Source organism: Poeciliopsis prolifica, unplaced genomic scaffold (assembly GCF_027474105.1).
Source record: "Poeciliopsis prolifica strain line A6 unplaced genomic scaffold, Auburn_PproV2 SCAFFOLD002, whole genome shotgun sequence".
In the NCBI taxonomy this organism is placed as follows: Eukaryota; Metazoa; Chordata; class Actinopteri; order Cyprinodontiformes; family Poeciliidae; genus Poeciliopsis; species Poeciliopsis prolifica.
The window spans coordinates 20316815-20335212 of NW_026562377.1; the positions used below are offsets into that span (position 1 = coordinate 20316815).

The 18398-nt window shown below is 40.2% G+C and overlaps 3 protein-coding genes across 4 annotated transcripts; all 3 read left to right on the forward strand.

The window, feature by feature from the left end:
- The first annotated feature begins 1885 nt into the window (after positions 1-1885).
- LOC129377321 (cytochrome P450 2J2-like) lies at positions 1886-6348 on the forward strand. Of its 2 annotated transcripts, none has more exons than XM_055057197.1 (9): positions 1886-2180; positions 2247-2409; positions 2679-2828; positions 2904-3064; positions 3142-3318; positions 4144-4285; positions 4371-4558; positions 4650-4791; positions 5513-6348. In XM_055057197.1, the coding sequence occupies exons 1-9, from the start codon at positions 1998-2000 to the stop codon at positions 5686-5688; spliced, it is 1482 nt and encodes a 493-aa protein (XP_054913172.1). In that variant the 5' UTR covers positions 1886-1997; the 3' UTR covers positions 5689-6348. The 2 variants fall into 2 exon arrangements, with proteins under 2 accessions (XP_054913172.1, XP_054913180.1); XM_055057205.1 differs by having other exon boundaries at positions 1977-2053.
- Positions 6349-6455: 107 nt separating this feature from the next.
- LOC129377300 (cytochrome P450 2J6-like) lies at positions 6456-12091 on the forward strand. The gene is made up of 9 exons (XM_055057158.1): positions 6456-7848; positions 8702-8867; positions 8950-9102; positions 9173-9333; positions 9455-9631; positions 9720-9858; positions 10669-10856; positions 10955-11096; positions 11582-12091. The coding sequence occupies exons 1-9, from the start codon at positions 7657-7659 to the stop codon at positions 11755-11757; spliced, it is 1494 nt and encodes a 497-aa protein (XP_054913133.1). The 5' UTR covers positions 6456-7656; the 3' UTR covers positions 11758-12091.
- Positions 12092-12847: 756 nt separating this feature from the next.
- On the forward strand, positions 12848-17542 carry LOC129377308 (cytochrome P450 2J4-like). Its single transcript, XM_055057170.1, has 9 exons — positions 12848-13158; positions 13986-14151; positions 14383-14535; positions 14622-14782; positions 14890-15066; positions 15171-15309; positions 16012-16199; positions 16292-16433; positions 17134-17542. The coding sequence occupies exons 1-9, from the start codon at positions 12967-12969 to the stop codon at positions 17307-17309; spliced, it is 1494 nt and encodes a 497-aa protein (XP_054913145.1). The 5' UTR covers positions 12848-12966; the 3' UTR covers positions 17310-17542.
- Positions 17543-18398: the final 856 nt, after the last annotated feature.

Genomic DNA, 18398 nt, shown 5'->3' on the forward strand with positions numbered 1-18398 from the left:
GTCAGCAGACAACATGGTCGTTCTGTTCAAAACAATTCTTATTTCATTGATCGTTTCAATGACGAAATCCAACTGTCTCTTTAGCTCCTTAGATAGCTGAGACTTGTCATCCATCTTTGTTGTATTAATCCGTTCGTTTAAAAAGTAGTCTGGAATCGATGAGCTCTTCACTGACTAAACGTGTCTGACCAGAAGCAAGATTCAAGATTGCGGTCTTGTAATGTAATAGAGAAAAGCATGATGTCACAAACTGATGTCACAGCCTCAGTAGAACAAATGGCAAACTCATCAAGTTTGAATGAAAACAATCTGTTTTTTTTTTTTGTTTTTTTTTAACTTTATTTCAAACAAAGAATATAATAAAACAAATAAAAGAATAATTACAGATATTGAGGGTGTTGATGTTAAAGTCTGGAAAGACAAAAGTCTTATTGGTATATATATTGTATATACCAATATATATACATTGGTAAAATATAATATGTACATTTTCAGTTAGGTTTTTATAATAAAATGTCAAAAATATATTCAAATACATATGAAGATTGTATATTATAGCAAACAGATAAATAAAGGCAAGAAAAGAAAGAAAAAGATAACAGGGATCTGCTTATGAGAAGACAATTCTAGATTGAGTTGAAAAGATTTTGTTACTCCAGGTGAATTGGAGTCAGTAGGATGACGATGTCTCCAAATATCTACTAAATTTAGCCGGTTAGAAAAGTCCAAAATATGGTTCTGTCCATTTCTAAATCTGGACGGATGTCTATCCAGTTGAGTGGAAAAAACGACATTAAAATCTCCCCCTAAAATAACTTTTGCTGATGGGAACAAGTTAAACATGGCGTCCTCCAGCTCTTTTAAGAAAATAATATTTAAAGAATCAGAATTATAACCATAAATATTGCCCTGCAAAAAAGAGGTAAATTCAACCACAATTTGTGCTTTTGTTTTCAAATTGTGAAACCAAAAAAAAAAACTGATGTAAACAGAAAACATTTATTTATCAATGAAAATATGAAATGCTTTTGACCCGGTGATATTTTCTGAATATTATATGTGTGACAGTTTTGTCAATTTGTCCTTTCATAAACACTTGTGTGTCTTGTCTGAACTGAGGCTTTGTTGGTTTTGCTGTGTGGGGTTTAGATATTCTCCATGGCTTTCTGTCAGTGATCCTGTACGTGTTGGACCACAATAAGAAGCGTACGTGAGACTGATTGTGTTGGCTTGTTTATTTTATATTGTTATTTAGGAACAGACGACAGACCAGCAACCTGATCCAAGCCGAGTTGACTCTGGTTGTTTCTGGAAATTGGTGCAGAAAAGTGTTGGACTGATGTGTATTTGTTCAGATTATATTCAGCCATGTGAAAAACATTTATTTAAGGAATTTTTGTACATTTTAATCATGTTTGTTGCAGTACCATTGTATGGATCATCCTGACACCAGGATTCAAACTATGGACTTTCTTTCAAAAGGCAGCAGCAATAATTTGCACCCGTGTTTTTTTTTATGAAGGAGCTCTATTGTCAGAAAATATTGTCTCTATTCCCTGACAATAGAGAAAAGGGAATGAACCCTTTCCTCTGTTGTCATGTCTTTTTTTTTTTGTATTGCCAATGATTGTGCTAAAAGCTTAAGCTTTTACATGATTGACTTCAAAACCTCTCTGAAACATTAAAAATTGGCATAATAAATCATGTTATCTTAAACTAATTGGTTACGTTATTGAGACCGCCTCCTGATCCCGGGGGAGTATACATTCTTCCAGTCTGCAGTCCTCTGGAACATTTCCAACTCCGGCCATGTTTATTCCTGTTAATGGGTCCAGAGAGGCCACGAGTATTACGCAACTCTACTGGAGCCAGTTTTTTTTTTTCTTCTGTTTTTCTCAACATCAGCATTCCTGTCTTAGCCCTCTTTGCACAGAACAAGTTGCAAGAACAAGCTCAGTTTTCTTCTTAGCTGGGCCATTCTTACTATTTTCTTCACCATGATTTTCCAAGCTCTTTTTCATTGCATGGACTTTACCGGCTGGCTTCTTTTAGGGTTTGTATTCCTGCTAATATTTGATGTTGTGAAAAACGGGAGGCCTCCTAACTTTCCACCCGGACCCTGGGCTGCACCTTTTGTCGGAAACATCTTCACGCCGTTGGACTTCAAAACAATGGATAAGGTGAATGAGAATTTTTGTTCACATGTCATCTTTATTTTTCTATGTGAATTTGTGTTTTACATGTAGGTTTCAAAGAAGTACGGTCCTGTGTTCAGCGTGAGAAAAGGCAGTGACTGGCTGGTGTTTGTCTCTGGACTCAAGATGGTCAAAGAGGCTCTTGTCAACCAGCTGGACAGCTTCGTTGATAGGCCAATCGTTCCCCTTTTTCACGTCACCTTCAAGGGCCTTGGTGAGTAGCCAAACCTGTACGTTAATTTGTTATTCTTTGCAGAAAAAATATTGTCTTTGGTCAGTTTTCATGCAAGCTTGTCCCTATGCCAAACAGATCTTGGGTTAGAGACATTGGGAGATGCTGAATAGGTCACCAGTTTAACCTCGGGCAACACAACCTATTTTACACACCCTACTGAAGTTTATTGTCTATTTATTTGAAAATGCCAGCAGGAATATTTGTGCTGAAAGTGTATTTTAAAATACTCTGATGTGATGTTATGACAGGTATTGCTCTGAGTAATGGGTACTTGTGGAAGAAACAGAGGAAGTTTGCCAACGCTCATCTTCGCTACTTTGGAGAGGGACAGAAATCTTTAGAAAAGTACATCGAAGTGGAGTCCAACTTTCTTTGTGAAGCCTTCAATGATGAGCAGGGTGAGCAGACTTTAACCAAAACAAGTGAGAGTTAGGATTCATGCTGATTTAAATGTTATTTCTCAATATTTCCAGGAAGGCCATTTAACCCCCACTACATCTTAACAAATGCAGTGAGTAACATAATCTCATCTGTGGTCTTTGGACATCGATTTGAATACTCGGACCCAAGCTTTCGGGAAGTCCTGGAGCTGGACAACGAAGCCGTTATTCTTGCTGGTTCCCTTCGGACTCAGGTATTCTTTTCTGTCCGCTGAAAGGAAACCATCCCTGGCTGGCCTGCAGCTGATCTGAGAGTCTGTGCCATCAACAGCTGTTTGACGCCTTCCCTGGACTGATGAAGCACCTGCCAGGGCCTCACCAGACTGTGCATGCCAACTACAGGAAGATCCTGGACTTTTTGGAGAAAGAGATCGAGAAGCACAGAGAGGAGTGGAATCCAGACGATCCTCGGGATTTTATCGACGTCTACTTGTCAGAGATGGAGAAGGTGAAAAATTCATACATGAGACTTGAGTCACACAGTTTTGACAAAACACTCAAAAGCTTTGAGTCGCTGCCAAGTGATTGGTCATTTCACTCGTAGAGTTAAACAATAGAGCAGATGAACCTAATAAAGTTTCACTATGGTATAACATTTATTAACGTAATTTAGGAGATCCAATAGTCCATCCAATCACTGATAAACCTACATAATTAATTAAAACTAATAGTTGTCTTTTCATAAAATATTCACAATATATAATTTAACACAATTCTGTTTTGCATCTTTTATGAACACGTATCCTGGGAAGAAACTGCTTTTAGGGGCTCGCAGCATATAAATTCTACAAAGGCATAAGCAACAAAAAAAGGGGGAAAAGCCTCTCTCCAAAATCTTTGGTAGGCAATAACCTCCGTCCACCAGTCGGTGTCACATCTCCAGCGTTACATGTTTGGTACTGACCAAGTGGGTGGTGTTAGTCTCCACATCAGGAAATAAAAATGGAAAAGTAACACAAAATAGCCATGGAGACAGTCAAAAACAAAAAGACAGCTGTCTCTGTCAACCTGTTTGCTGGCGTCTCTACACTGCTAAAACGTTAACAAGAAGCTGTGATGTAAATATTCCCTGCTTTAATTTTGACATCTTGAGTTAGAGGGATTGGTCAGCGAAGCCAAAACCCTTAGAAGCTGGTCAACCATAAAAAAGTCCTCTGCGGGACATTGCTCACTGGCAAGCTGTGTGAATTATGTACAACTATGTTTAAAGTGAGAAATGTTAGCAGAGCTCTTGTTGTAAAGAGGTTAAAGTCTGATATATTTGATGTGCTAGAAAAAAGAGGATCCCCAGGCCGGCTTCAACACTGAAACGCTGCTCGTTAGCACTCTTGACCTCATTGAGGCTGGAACAGAAACCGCTGCCACCACGCTGCGCTGGGCCCTTCTGTTCATGTTGCACTACCCAGAGATACAGGGTCAGTGGCTCGTTACAAACTGAAATATCCCAACTAAAACGGTGTTAGATTTCAACGCTCTTCTCCCTTTTCCGTCCTTTCTCAGAGAAGGTCCAAGCAGAGATAGACAGAGTGATCGGGCAGTCTCGTCAGCCCACAATGGCCGACAGACCGAACCTTCCCTACACTGACGCCGTCATCCACGAGGTTCAGAGGATGGGAAACATCGTCCCCATGGGATTTCCTAAAATGGCGAGTAAAGACACAACACTGGGCGGATACTTCATTCCTAAGGTGGGAAAATGCATACCTCAGTTAAAACTAAATTTTACGTGGTGAAATCGTTGGTTAGCCGCTGATGTCTGAAACACGTCTCGCTGTTCAGGGAACATATATGACGACCATCCTGGCATCTGTGCTGTTTGATAAGAATGAGTGGGCGACTCCAGATGTCTTCAATCCCGAGCATTTCTTGGATTCAGAGGGCAAGTTTGTCAAGAGAGATGCTTTCTTGCCATTTTCAGCAGGTTGGTTGCAGGTTTTCTGTTTCAAGCTCATGCTCCTCTGTGTTTCTGTGCAACACTCACTCCAAAGTTCCCTCTTTATACCAACCTAATTGAGGACATTTAAACATTAAATGTTTAACTTGGAAATGTGAGGTTTTCTGTCTGCTCCACAAACCGTGGAAGAGTACAACACTGAAGTCAGCAGTTGGTTCGAATGATAAAAAGGCAATTTAATTGTTTTCTAACTTAGACGAGTAACATTTTAAAATCTGTGATGAAAACCATGACAGAAGCGGTAAAGCAGTTTTTGAGCTTGCATGCGCTCCAGTTCAGTTTAAATGTTCAGTTTATATTTGTTACGTAACATGGACTGGAAGTCAATTTTGAAGTTTCAAAGAAATGTTTTTATGTGAAAATTCTCATCACAAATGAAACAAAACTAAATACTGACGGGTCAAACAGTCAGGTGGCTTTTTTCCAAATGAAATATATTTCCTAGCAGGTTCCTGTTGTTCTTAAATGCATAAATGGGTTTAACATTGTCACCAGTTAATAATTTTAGAATCCCGCCGATTCTTTTGACTTACCTTGTAATCGTAGTTCTTCGTGGGTCTGCCCCAGAGCCAATCGCCACCTTCCTAAGAAAACCAAAAGGCGCACCGACGTCACTTTTAAGCTCGCCATCAAAAATAAATGCACATGTACAATCAGCTGATCAAGCATGTCCCATTTCTCAACGCAGGTAAACGTATGTGTTTGGGGGAACACCTGGCCAAAATGGAGCTCTTCGTCTTCTTTTCAGTTATGCTGCAACGCTTCACCTTTGCCCCGGTCCCAGGAGAAATGCCCAACCTGGAGGGCGTGATGGGCTTCACTTATTCCCCCGAGGAGTTCAGATTCCTGGCTGTGCCACGCTAACATGTGCTTCCTGTACATCTCATTGGGACAACAGCGCTGTATTAATTGGTCTGATGATGTCTTCTGATCATAAATGTCTTGCTTTTTTATTGGCTGTATGCAGGAAATACTTATAATTTTCTGAAATAAGACCTATCATATAAAAACCTTAGTAACATAGGACTTTTTTTTTTTTATCTGAGTTGAGACAGAAAGTTTTAGGATGAATCGGCCTGGTGCATCATTAATCTGTTCTATATCCCTGTAAGTTTGTGAAAAAGTATATTCTTCTTGTACATGAAAAACATATCTTAGTCATGCTACACAGGCAGCTCTGTGAAGTCGGTTCTGTATCTTTAAACGACTCTGATTTGCTGCTGCATGAGAGCAATGTTCACCGGTCTGCAAAGCAATTAATCATGATACGTGTTTTGTGTCCTGGGGTAACATAAGCACAATCTATTGCTCGCTTTAACAGTAATTTGGAGAATGTTAAAAAAATAAAACTATTGAGAGAGGGGATGTTTGATAAGAGCATTTTAGAAAGTACTTAAGTTTTAATTTCATTTCAAGACGATTGAATAACAGCTTGACATCAAACCAAAGAGAGAATGGAAAATGTGCAAGATGCCAAAAGATAAACTTTTCACAATTGGAATGTAATAAAGTGTTTATAATATTTATAGTCTTTTAAATGGTGATTCATTTGTCAGACATGTTTTGCATTACCTATAAGTCACAACAGTTCAGCTCAAAGAACTAAGTAAGAGAAGAAAAAGGGAAAAAAACAGTCAGTTTCTCTTATCTAATGACAATATTTGAGAAAGTCAGTGAATTTGCAGAATAATATTTGTGTTAGAGGAGGTTTTTCTGCACAGTCATGATGTGCCTGTATTTAGTTAAGCTCCACATAATAGCCCTGTAAAGCACAACTCATGTCTTTCCAGTTTGACCGTGAAACTGTCAAACGTTTAGCTTCAGCTTAAATAATAATGAAGTCGTGTCCAATTCCAGTCCCTTTGAGCCGATTACCTTTGGCTTTAATTACAGCTCCAAGCCTTTCAAATTAGATCTTATTACTATTGCACACCTTAAAATAGTTCACGCTCAGTCAGCTTGGATCTTGATTTGCATTCAACTCTGTCAGACTTTAATTTTTCATCTTCTCTCCAGTTTGGGTTGATGTGTGACATTTAAAGCTTCAGATGTGTTTAGTATAAAGTGCGTAATTCACATACAGTAGCTTGTGTATAATCTCACCCTAATTTTAACTTGCCCAAAACTTTGAGCCTGACCTTCCTCTTTCTTTGTGATGCCATTTGTTGTCTAATATGAAATTAGACTCAATCAACCTGACACCCAAAACTAAAATCATATAGTACAAATGTTGCTTGTTGAAAGTCCTGCACAATAAATCTGGGTGCCTTTTGCCACTGGTGCACTTTGTGTTGGTGGGCCTGGCTCTGCTCACCTGTCAGCAGCTAATCTATGATTTCATTTTATCACACTCTGTAGCAAAGTTGAAGGACTCAAAAGTACACAAACTGGCAGACGAATTAGGGGAGAAGACAACAGGAAGCCTTCCAAAACTTTCATTCTTACGAAATACAAAGTAATTCGGACTCTGAGCAAGTCGAGCTCGGTGGAACTTCATTTGACACAGAGGACGGTAGCCAAACCCATAATTTAAAAAAAAAAAAATTATTTTTGTGTCCGTCATATTAAATATCCATTATCGCAATGTCTGAACTCTAAACAGGGAGAGATAAAAGTAAGTTTTATCTCCCATGGATTACAAGGAATAGGCTTGTCAAAGGGCATGTAGGTGTGGTCTGCAACGCTTACACCACCTTCCCCTTTGTACAGTCTAAAGGCGTGCTGTGATTTTGAGTTTCCTGCCAGGTGGCCGACGCTGCAGACTTTGACTGCAAACAGACATCATAAAAGCATTTTTTTTTCTGCTTCTACCTGTTTCTGCGCACTTTAACCATGTGGCTTTATAATTTTTTGCTGAGCTTTGACCTGAAGGGGCTATTTTTGTTTGTTTTATTATTTCTTCTCATTGCTGATTACCTGAAGAACAGGAAACCATCAAACTTTCCTCCAGGACCAAGAGCTCTTCCCTTTGTGGGAAATATCTTGACTTTGGACAGCAAGCATCCACATGTTTATTTCACCAAGGTATTGCTTTGCATTAAGAGCCTAAAGTCTAGTCTTTGTTTGGCTAAATTCATTGTGAAATGTGAATTAATAAGTTGTTTTCAGATGTCCTGATTTTTTTTCTCTTTTTTGTGGGATTCAAACATTCCTACTGGTGAAAAATAATTCTGTTGTGAAATATTAAAGTTTGGAAATGTTTTTTTGTTCCTTTGTTTTCTTGGGTTTTTTTGTCACATTTTTAAAGGGCTGCTCTGATAAGAACCGCCCTCATTTCTAGGGTAGATGACGAAAATCAAATAATACATTAAAGAATTTCAGTAGTTGAATTTCGCTTTCTGGAGGCGGGGAAGATGGAATAAAAAAGACAGAAGTTAAATATTAACTAAGGGAAGAATGGGTAGATAACTTTTTTTCTTTTTTTAATTCACAGTAACAATACAGTGTATCTGCTTATCTTCCTCTAAGATGATCATATCTTAATTAACTGTAAACAACTTCTTTTCTTTTCTTTTTTTTTTGGAAAGATGCATCAATGGTGAAAATTTAGTCCGCTAAATTTTCTCCTTCAGTGAATCTAATTCATCCATGAAATACTGCAAAATATCTAAACACCCAAGAGTTTGGAGGGAAAAAAAACTGTATACTGACAAGACAAAGTGGAATCGCTTCGTAAACTACATCTTGTCACATCCAGCAAATAAATAAAATCAAATGCAGTGGTGATTTAAGTGCAATGATTTGAGGCCCTTTTGTTGTTGCTGCTACCCATAAAATGTCCTTTACACCCACAAAAAAAAAGTAGAAAGAATGAAGTCGATAACTGTTTTGGTGTCTGGAAGACAGCGTACTGATTAACCTGTAACATTGTCCGCAGCTGGCTGACCTCTATGGCAGCGTCTTCAGAGTCCGCCTAGGCTGGGATACGTTGGTGATTGTGAGCGGACATAAGATGGTGAAAGAGGCCATTGTGACGCAAGCTGAGAACTTTGTGGATCGGCCGTACAATGCAGTGGCTGACAGGTTTTACACTGAGCCCTCAGGTGAGGAAACATTTTGGTTTCGTTGGACAGACGTGGGTTATATGAGGCCTTAACATTGTCATGCCTGCATGCTTATTTCTAGCTGGTCTATTCTTGAGCAACGGCGAAAAATGGAAGAGACAGCGACGTTTTGCTTTGTCTACCTTACGTAACTTTGGCCTGGGGAAGAACATGCTGGAGCTCAGCATCTGTGAGGAGATCCGACACCTGCAGGAGGAAATAGAGAGCGAGAAAGGTGGGTTACTGTCACTGTGAAATACAGCACAGGTCGGCTCTTTTTTTAACCAGGCCGTTCTGTCCATCAGGTAAACCTTTCAGCCCAGCAGGCCTCTTCAACAACGCTGTGTCCAACATCATCTGCCAGCTTGTCATGGGAAAGAGATACGACTACACTGACCACAGGTTTCAGATGATGCTGAAGTCCATGTCTGAGGTGATTTGGCTGGAGGGGAGCTTTTGGGGCGAAGTAAGTTCAACAACCCCGATGGAGGACCACTCTGTGTCGCATACCGCCATGTGAGATGTTTATTATGAAAGAGGATATGTGATATTTGTCGTTGTCGTCTTTTCATTTTGTCTTCAAACAGCTCTATCAGGCATTCCCCAGCGTGATGAAATATTTGCCAGGTCCTCACAACAAAATCTTCAGCATTTACAACAATATACAAGATTTCCTTCAAGAGGAAATACAAGAGCACAAGAAGGATTTGGACCACAACAACCCTAGAGACTACATCGACTCTTTTCTCATTGAGATGGAGAACGTATGTAACCAGTCGGGGTTATTTCACTCTCACTCCCATTTCACTCTGCCATCAGTAAGCAACTTGTCTTTTGGACATTTCTCTGCAGCAAAAAGACTCCAACCTGGGCTTCACAGAGAACAACCTGGCTTTCTGCTCCCTTGACCTCTTCCTAGCAGGAACAGAGACAACAGCCACCACGCTGCAGTGGGCTCTGATTTTTCTGATTAAAAACCCCGATGTCCAAGGTGGGTGGAAGGCTCGGTTCTCCAAAGCAATTACAGCTTTGCTTAAAGTTAGCATGTATTTTATATTGTAAAAATGCCCCAATTCACTTTTTGTTATGTGACAAATAACAATAAAGTATTACCTTGAGCACAAAACTCCAAGACATATGGCACAGATATCAGCTTCATAAATATTCCTGAACAACTGCAATAAAGAAAGGTTTGGGTTGGATAGGATAGGCCTTTGGTCACAATGGATTCATTTTGCTCATATAATGTAAATCTAGAGGTTCACCAATTGTAGTTTTCTGGTTGATCGCTGATCACTGATCTTTTAAAATATTTTACCTCCCCATTACGATTTTGGCCAATGCCGATTTTTTCTCTCTGAAATTTTATTCAATGTAGTAAGAAAATCGTTGAGTTGGCAACAGTGGTGTCACTACCGTTAACTGTAAACATGCGGACATAACTTGGAGGTCTGGTCTGTCAGTCAAACCAGAGAGCAAAAGAGGACAGTAGTTGATCCTTAGACCTTTGCCAAGCTAGATGAGATCGGCTTCATGTCTACAAACCAGCCGATCACCCATCTCCCAAAGTTAAGGAAATTAAGTTCAAGGAGAGTAAATCAGAGACCAGCTTTGATGCAAAACAGAATCAAAGTTTATTGGTGAGGCAGGAACAGGTGGAACCATGACAAGCACCAGGGGGATTTGACAGAGAAATAACTGCTTATATACTGAATCATATGTGGCTCAGAGAGACGTAAGCAACATACTGTGACCTGCTGACTCCTGCTGGAAGTTCAGAAGCAAGACTTTGTTGTTCCAGAGAAAGTTCAGGCAGAGATTGACAGAGTGATCGGACAGAGTCGCCAGCCCTCCATGACCGACAGACAGAACCTGCCGTACACTGACGCTGTGATCCATGAGATCCAGAGGATGGGAAACATTGTTCCTCTGAATGGATTCAGGGTCGCTGCCAATGATACAACTCTGGGTGGATACTTCATACCAAAGGTAAATTTACTCAGCAGCTAATAAGCGATAAGCATTTAGGTAAAAGTGTTGTTTTTTTTCTAGTTTTGCTTTCTTCTAGTGAATTTGGATGTTTTTAGGGAACATCTGTGATGCCCATGTTGACATCTGTACTATTTGACAAATCTGAGTGGGAAACTCCAGACACCTTCAATCCCGGACACTTCCTGGATGCCGATGGGAAGTTTGTGAAGAGGGAAGCTTTCCTCCCGTTCTCTGCAGGTACAGCAAACAATTCACGTTTCTGAGTCAAGAGTTTCCAAACGTCCTAAGCAGAATTACTGGCATCACCACAAAATGTAAGAATTACTACATGTGGCACAATTTAAAGGGAAATAAAAAGGCTTTCTAAAGAAGATGTTGCTTTCACAACAGGTAAATAAAACAATCAGTCAAACTCAAAAAGTCTTACAAAAAGGGTTTAGGTTGGAAGTGACTCAAAGAGCCTCACAAAGCAAGACACAGGAAGTAGCAACCTTGTTTTTACGGAGATCCTGCAGGCCATTCCCAGCCAATTAATCCAAGTCCAGTTCCTCAATTTTAAAAGAGAAAGCACTTACATAGTTGACAAATGCTATAAGATCTGGATAGTTGGCAAAAAAAGATGTCAGTAACTGGCTTTAAAAAAAAAGATTTCCACTGGGAACCACATAACTTGATGAAGAATATCTACAGTTATGTTTTACGTGTGTGTGTTCATTGTGTAGGGAAACGTGTGTGTCTTGGCGAAGGCCTCGCCAGGATGGAGCTGTTCCTGTTTTTGGTCGCCTTACTGCAGAAATTCTCTTTCTCTGTTCCTGATGGAGTCGAGCTGAGCACCGAAGGAGTCACCGGAGCGACGCGCGTACCTCACCCCTTCACAGTGTCAGCGAAGGCTCGCTGACAGATCCGCCATTACTGTTTGTTCTCAAGAGAAGAACAAATACAACGCAGAAAAAGCTCTTAAACGTCTTAGCTGTGCTTCTCAGCAAGACTCTGAGTGGCTGCATCTCTACTTTATAATCTCGGTGATGGTTTTACGTAACAATATATGTTAGTAGCAAACAATGCAATTAACTGTGGCAAGAAATCCTAGATGGCAGACAAAAAAACAATTCCCAAGACATTAAAATACTCTAGTTGGTTACAAAATATCTCAAATGGTGCAGTAAAGATCTACAAACATGTAATTTGATATGTTTCCTGCTGCGTTGAATTAATAAAGCAGAGAGATGAAACGTTTGTCGTTTTTAATTCTAAATGTTGCTAGGTCATACACCACACTCCAAACTCATTGGCCCCAATGGTGAAGATGTGCAACGATTTAACTTTAGCTTTAAAAACATAAAGCTACATATTTTTTAAAAGATAATCAGGAATACTTTTTTAACAAATTTGTGTCAAATTATGATTTTTTGTCAACAAAGACATTTTGAATCACGTACACATAAAATGTCATGATTTACCAAATGACACTTTATGACGACAGTCATAAATATTCATGAAGACTCACTCATGTTCATGACAGATGTTATTCACAACCCATCAAATAAAGTGTTACCACATGAGGTTTAGACAACTTGTCTCTTGCTGTTAAACCAACTTCATGAACTTTGGCTTAACTGCATGATCAATGCAGCAGGTGGTCTTTCATTTTCAAGTTAAACCACCTTCAAATGTTTTACAGTGCACGTTCGCTCCTTCCAGTTCAGTCGTGTTTCATTGTTTCTGCGTTTTCCTGTTGTTACAACAAACATTTGAGCCATCAGGCCTGTGGATTCCCCTCCTTACCTTCAGTCTCTAATACCATAAACACAAAAGGTTGCACTTAACCTTAACTAATGTAGTTCATTTCAGAATGAGCACTTTGATTTGCTGCTTTTATTACTCTGGTATTACAGAGGTTAGCTTTAATGTGATGAGGAGGTGGAGTTAGCAGGATGTTATATAAGCCCTCCCTCTTTTGTGGAGTCTACATTGTGTTTACATTTCAACCCTTTTGATTGAACTTTGCGTGTTTTGCACAAAAGGCTTTTCAGAAGCCCTGCTGCTGCTTCACACAGCCAGAGGAAAACTGTGACTCCTGAAGACACTTCCTCCATTGCAGCTAGTCATGTGGTTTTATAATCTGTTGCTGAGCTTCGACGTGAAGGGGCTCCTCCTGTTTGTCTTCATGTTCCTCCTGATAGCAGACTTCTACAAAAGCAGAAAGCCAGCTAATTTCCCTCCAGGTCCAAAGGCTCTGCCCTTTGTGGGGAATTTCTTCAGTTTGGAAAGCAAACATCCACACGTTTATTTCCAAAAGGTACAGAGTTACCGTGAGCGCTTGCATGTCTGGTCATGTTGTCTGGAGAAATGTCATATTACCTTTGACAAGGCTTAAAATGTAAGTTTAAAGATACTTTAATAAGTTGTGCTTTTGAACAGTTTGTGCGTTTTCAGCGGGTGTACGCTCTGCTTAAAACCTGTTCAAGTGTCTTACAGCAAAACTCTGAACTGCTGCAAAGGAGACCTTTGTTTGTAACAAAATCTAAACATTAGGGCTCCAAAAGATTCCTGCAAATCTTTTGACACCTGTGGCTGAGATACAGAGGGTCATCTTATTTTTATTTTCACCACAGTATTATAAAAAGTGAAACTCTTTTCAGTGCACCCATTATATGTCCAGTGACATATTTTAAGTTTTTATTTCTGTTTATTTTAATTGTTATGGCTTACAACTAGCGAAAGATATTACAGAGAATGTCGATAATGTCACAAAAGATTGATTTGTGTCATGGCCTTTACAGTGGTTTGTAAAACTGCTGACTTGAAAAGTCATTGAAAAAAATCTACAAAAGTCATTGCTAAAAAATAAATAAATAAAAACTAGCTGTTCAAATTGTTGTATCCAAGCACATCAATGGAAAGAAAAAGAGCCAAAAGCACCAATATCTGCTTTAGTGTCATTAATTAGAAAACACATTCGACCAGAAACAAATTAACAATCTGGAGAGTTTAGTCGAAGATGAGTCGCCAGGCTATTTTAAATAGTGTCATATTTTGTTGATTTATTTGATTTATGTGGGTTTTTGTTTTGTTTTTTGTTTTTTTTCCTTAAGTGGCGGTTTTCCATTGTCATGTTTTCCACAGTTGGCTAACATCTATGGGAGCGTCTTCAGCTTCCGCCTCGGCCAGGAATCGATTGTGTTTCTGAGCGGCTACAAGGCTGTGAGGGAGGCGCTGGTGACCCAAGCCGAGAACTTTGTGGACCGACCTTTCAACGCGATAACTGACCGGTTTTACACTGAACCCTCAGGTGTCAAATCTTTTGATTCCCAAATGCATTCTGCAAACAAATAGCTCATTTATATATGTGTGTGTGTGTGTGTGTGTGTGTGTGTGTGTGTGCGTGTGTGTGTGTGTGTGTGTGTGTGTGTGTGTGTGTGTGTGTGTGTGTGTGTGTGTGTGTGTGTGTGTGTGTGTGGGTGTGTGTGTGTGTGTGTGTGTGTGTCTATTTTTATTTTTTTTTCTGCTGTAAAATATCCAGCTGGTCTCTTTATGGGCAACGGTGAAAAATGGAAGAGACAGAGACGTTTTGCTTTGTCTACCTTGCGCAACTTCGGTCTGGGCAAAAACTCACTGGAACAGAGCGTTTGTGAGGAGATCCGACACCTGCAGGAGGAAATAGAGAGCGAGAAAGGTGGGCTATAATGAGCATGCTGTGCTCCTTACTCGTGGCATTGCAAACAGCACACTGTTTTTAATCAGAGACCTCCCTTCCATCAGGTAAACCTTTCAGCCCAGCAGGCCTCTTCAACAACGCTGTGTCCAACATCATCTGCCAGCTTGTCATGGGGAAAAGATACGACTACACTGACCACAGGTTTCAGACGATGCTCCGGTGCATGTCTGAGGCGGTTATGCTGGAGGGGAACGTCTGGGGTCAAGTAAGTTACCACAAAGTGAAATAGTCTGTGAGATATCAGAAGTTTACTACGAAAAGCGAGTGTTAAAGCAAATGGTATCGCCAGTTTGACCTTTTTCTGTCGAGCAGCTCTACTTGGCATTTCCCAGTGTGATGAGATACATGCCGGGTCCTCACAACACGATCTTCAGCCACTTCACCACCTTGGAGCAGTTCATTAGTGAGGAAGTGGAGCGGCACAAGAAGGACCTGGATCGCGACAATCCCAGAGACTACATCGACGCTTTCCTCATCGAGATGCAGAACGTATGTGGACATTTGTATTAAAGCTAGCTCACCCTGAAACAGTCCCATTTATAAAGCCGTAAAACATCAAATAAGACAAGTGTTGCTGTTTTGTTTTGTGGCAGCACAAAGACCCTCAGCTGGGCTTCACAGAGGCCAATCTGGCTTACTGCGCCATCGATCTCTTCCTTGCTGGAACAGAAACTACAGCCACCACGCTGCTGTGGGCTTTGGTTTTCCTTGTAAAATATCCTGACGTTCAAGGTGGGTTTCAGAGAAGTGAACGTGTCCGGTCCCAGTATTGGTTTGGTACAAAATCATTACAATTGTCTTAAGTTTCAGGTTTCCTTCTCAGTACGTGTTTCACAGAGGAACACTTACTGGTGGTGCATCGCCTTCTATTTCCCATGTAAATGATTTTTCATCTTGCATGGAAATAACTAACTGAATGGAAAATGTGATGATGGCTTAAAGGTCCTGCAAAACAATTGACACATAAATCACTGTGCCTTTCTTTAGCTTGCAGTCACCTCAGCTGCTTCCTTCGGCGTCTGTGGTTCTCTGGCCAGCTGTTAACCTCGGCCACCAGAACCAACTAATCTGGATTTATCCTAAATGAAAACATCAAGGGAGGAATTTACTGCTGGACTGGATCGAGCTGCTTAGTTTCACTGAGGCTTGATTATAAATCTTAAACTCTCGTTTTAAATTAGACTGAAGTAGAGATGAACATGTGTTTTGGTTCAACTTAAAATCAAATGGTACAGTCGATTTGTTCAAGTTTACAGACAACTGGCTTTTATGTGCAATAGAAAAGTGCTTGGTCCAGAATTTCATCTTCACTAACTCCTTAGACTCCAGCAAACAAATGTCACGTGAAGCCAAACTGCATTCGATCCATCAGGAAAGCAAGGATCAAAACCCTCCTCAAACGACTTCCAGTTCCTTCATTTGTTCTGCTTCCAGAGAAAATCCAGCAGGAGATCGACAGAGTCATCGGACAGACTCGCCTGCCCTCCATGGCCGACAGATCTAGCATGCCGTACACAGACGCCGTGATCCATGAGGTCCAGAGGATAGGAAACATACTTCCTCTTAATGGAATGAGGGCCGCTGCAAAGGACACAACTCTGGGCGGTTACTTCATCCCAAAGGTAGAATCGCTGCACAGGAAAGTGTTTCCACTTGTTTTGGGGAGTTTGGTCTTGAATGCGTATCTTTGTTTTCCACTTTGGATTTTTTTTAGGGCACATCTTTGATGCCTGTGCTGACCTCTGTTCTGTTTGACAAATCTGAGTGGGAAACTCCAGAAACCTTCAATCCCGGACACTTCCTGGATGCCGATGGGAAGTTTGTGAAGAGGGAAGCTTTCCTCCCGTTCTCTGCAGGTACAGCACATGGGCTTCAAATTTAAGGGTGATGAATCTTTTGACAGCTATCAGACATGCTCTCCACAAACAGAGATGGCTAAAAGAAGATATGACTGTACTGAGTAATTACATTTAAAGTTTACCCCAAGACATACAGAAGGCACAGCAAACATATATGGAAAGTTGTCAGAGTTTATAGCAATCTGCAACAAAACTGAGACAAAGATTAATATTTCCTTCAGTCTAAAGTCAACCCTAAAACCTCTAGTCAGAGCTAAAATGGAATGATTTAAATCATAACCTATAGAATTCATAATGGTCCAGTCAAAGTCCAGACATAAATCCAGAAAAGGATCCAGCTGTATTCAAGTAAAAGTAATTTTACTCAGAAAGGCTCAGTTTTCAGATGTCATGTGTAAATTTAAGAACTACTCTGTGTTGGTTTATCACATAAAGTAAATGGTTTTCTGTAAGGTGAAGGTAAAATATCAAATCATGTCAATTTAAATCAAGCCACCGATCAATACCTGCCAGATCAAATCACCCAATATTGTTGATCAGAGTTTACCGTTAATTGTTGAACATTAGGGACGTTTTACGCAAAACATTTCAGTTAAGGGCACATGAAAATCTAATCTAGTTTTATATGAACTTAGATGTTTAGAGTTAACCAAGAAAACATGACGGTGTTCAAACCACAGCCACGTGTCGTCTGCAGGGAAACGGGCGTGCCTCGGTGAAAGCCTCGCCAGGATGGAGCTCTTCCTGTTCTTCGTTGCCTTACTGCAGAAGTTCACTTTCTCTGTTCCTGACGGAGTTGAGCTGAGCACCGAGGGAATCACTGGGACGACCCGAGTGCCTCATCCCTACCGGGTGTCTGCTCAGGTCCGCTGAGCTCAGCACTTTTCACCAAACCCGGTTTGGCTCAACAGTCGACGGCCACAGCTTCAGCTGCTGCTGCTTGTTAAAAGTCTTTGTGGATGTGATGTTTTTCTGAGTGACGGTTTAATTAATTATCATTAAAGGCATCATACTTTGAGTAACTGATTTCAAAAAGGACTGAGAAATATTTTGTCTTTTACAACAATGACTTTCTAAAAATAAGTCTAAAATAAAAATCTATATTTGCATTCTCCGTTTTATTGAAAAGATTAAAGAGAATGTACCGAGTACAGAAACGAGGTGAAGTCCGTATTTATGAAGACACTGGCGTCTTCTTGAAAACAGTTGTTGAATTATAAAATTCAACAATTTTATAATTTTTCTGAGTAACATCCAAATACAATTGATTTGTATCTCAATTTTGATTAACATTATGTAATGTTTCTGAACCTTTGAACTAGACACACAACCTGGGTAGGACGTATCTGAAGACACATTTTTGCTGGATCAGCCTTCCTTAACTTTGTCATCCATCAGGCATCGATATTTTTTACCTCTCGTTACTCCAGGTAGATTTAAGTTCTGCAGTGGCAGAGAGAGTGGGTAGGTTCACGTTTGAACCTCCTTAAATCTACTTTTTTTGTTTGTTTGTTTTAATGTTTTTCACTGATGACAATTTGCAACTAGATGTTTGATGGTGTTGTGATCGTGGTCCAATATCCTGCAAGTTGGAATATCGTTGTATCAATATTAAAGACTTTTTTTTTTTTTTTACAATATCAGAGTACGGTAGTTCTGCACATCATGAGTTCAGATCTACAAATGTTTTACTTTGCTGACATCTGCGGGTTGGTTCCAGTGAGAAGGGCAGACATGCACTTTTCACGTTTGTTCCTGCGCAAACACAAAAATGTCCTGCCGTCTCTTATCCACTTTCTGAATGTTCATAATAAATGTTGATCCCACTGAAATATCAGATACAAACAAACCCCAAATCCGTGAAACCCAGCTGATGAGTGGGTGGGTTGATTCAGTCCTCTGTCCACCAGACCTGGAGTCAGCAGAGGTCCAGCCCATCTCAGAACCATGTGGGCAGAAATC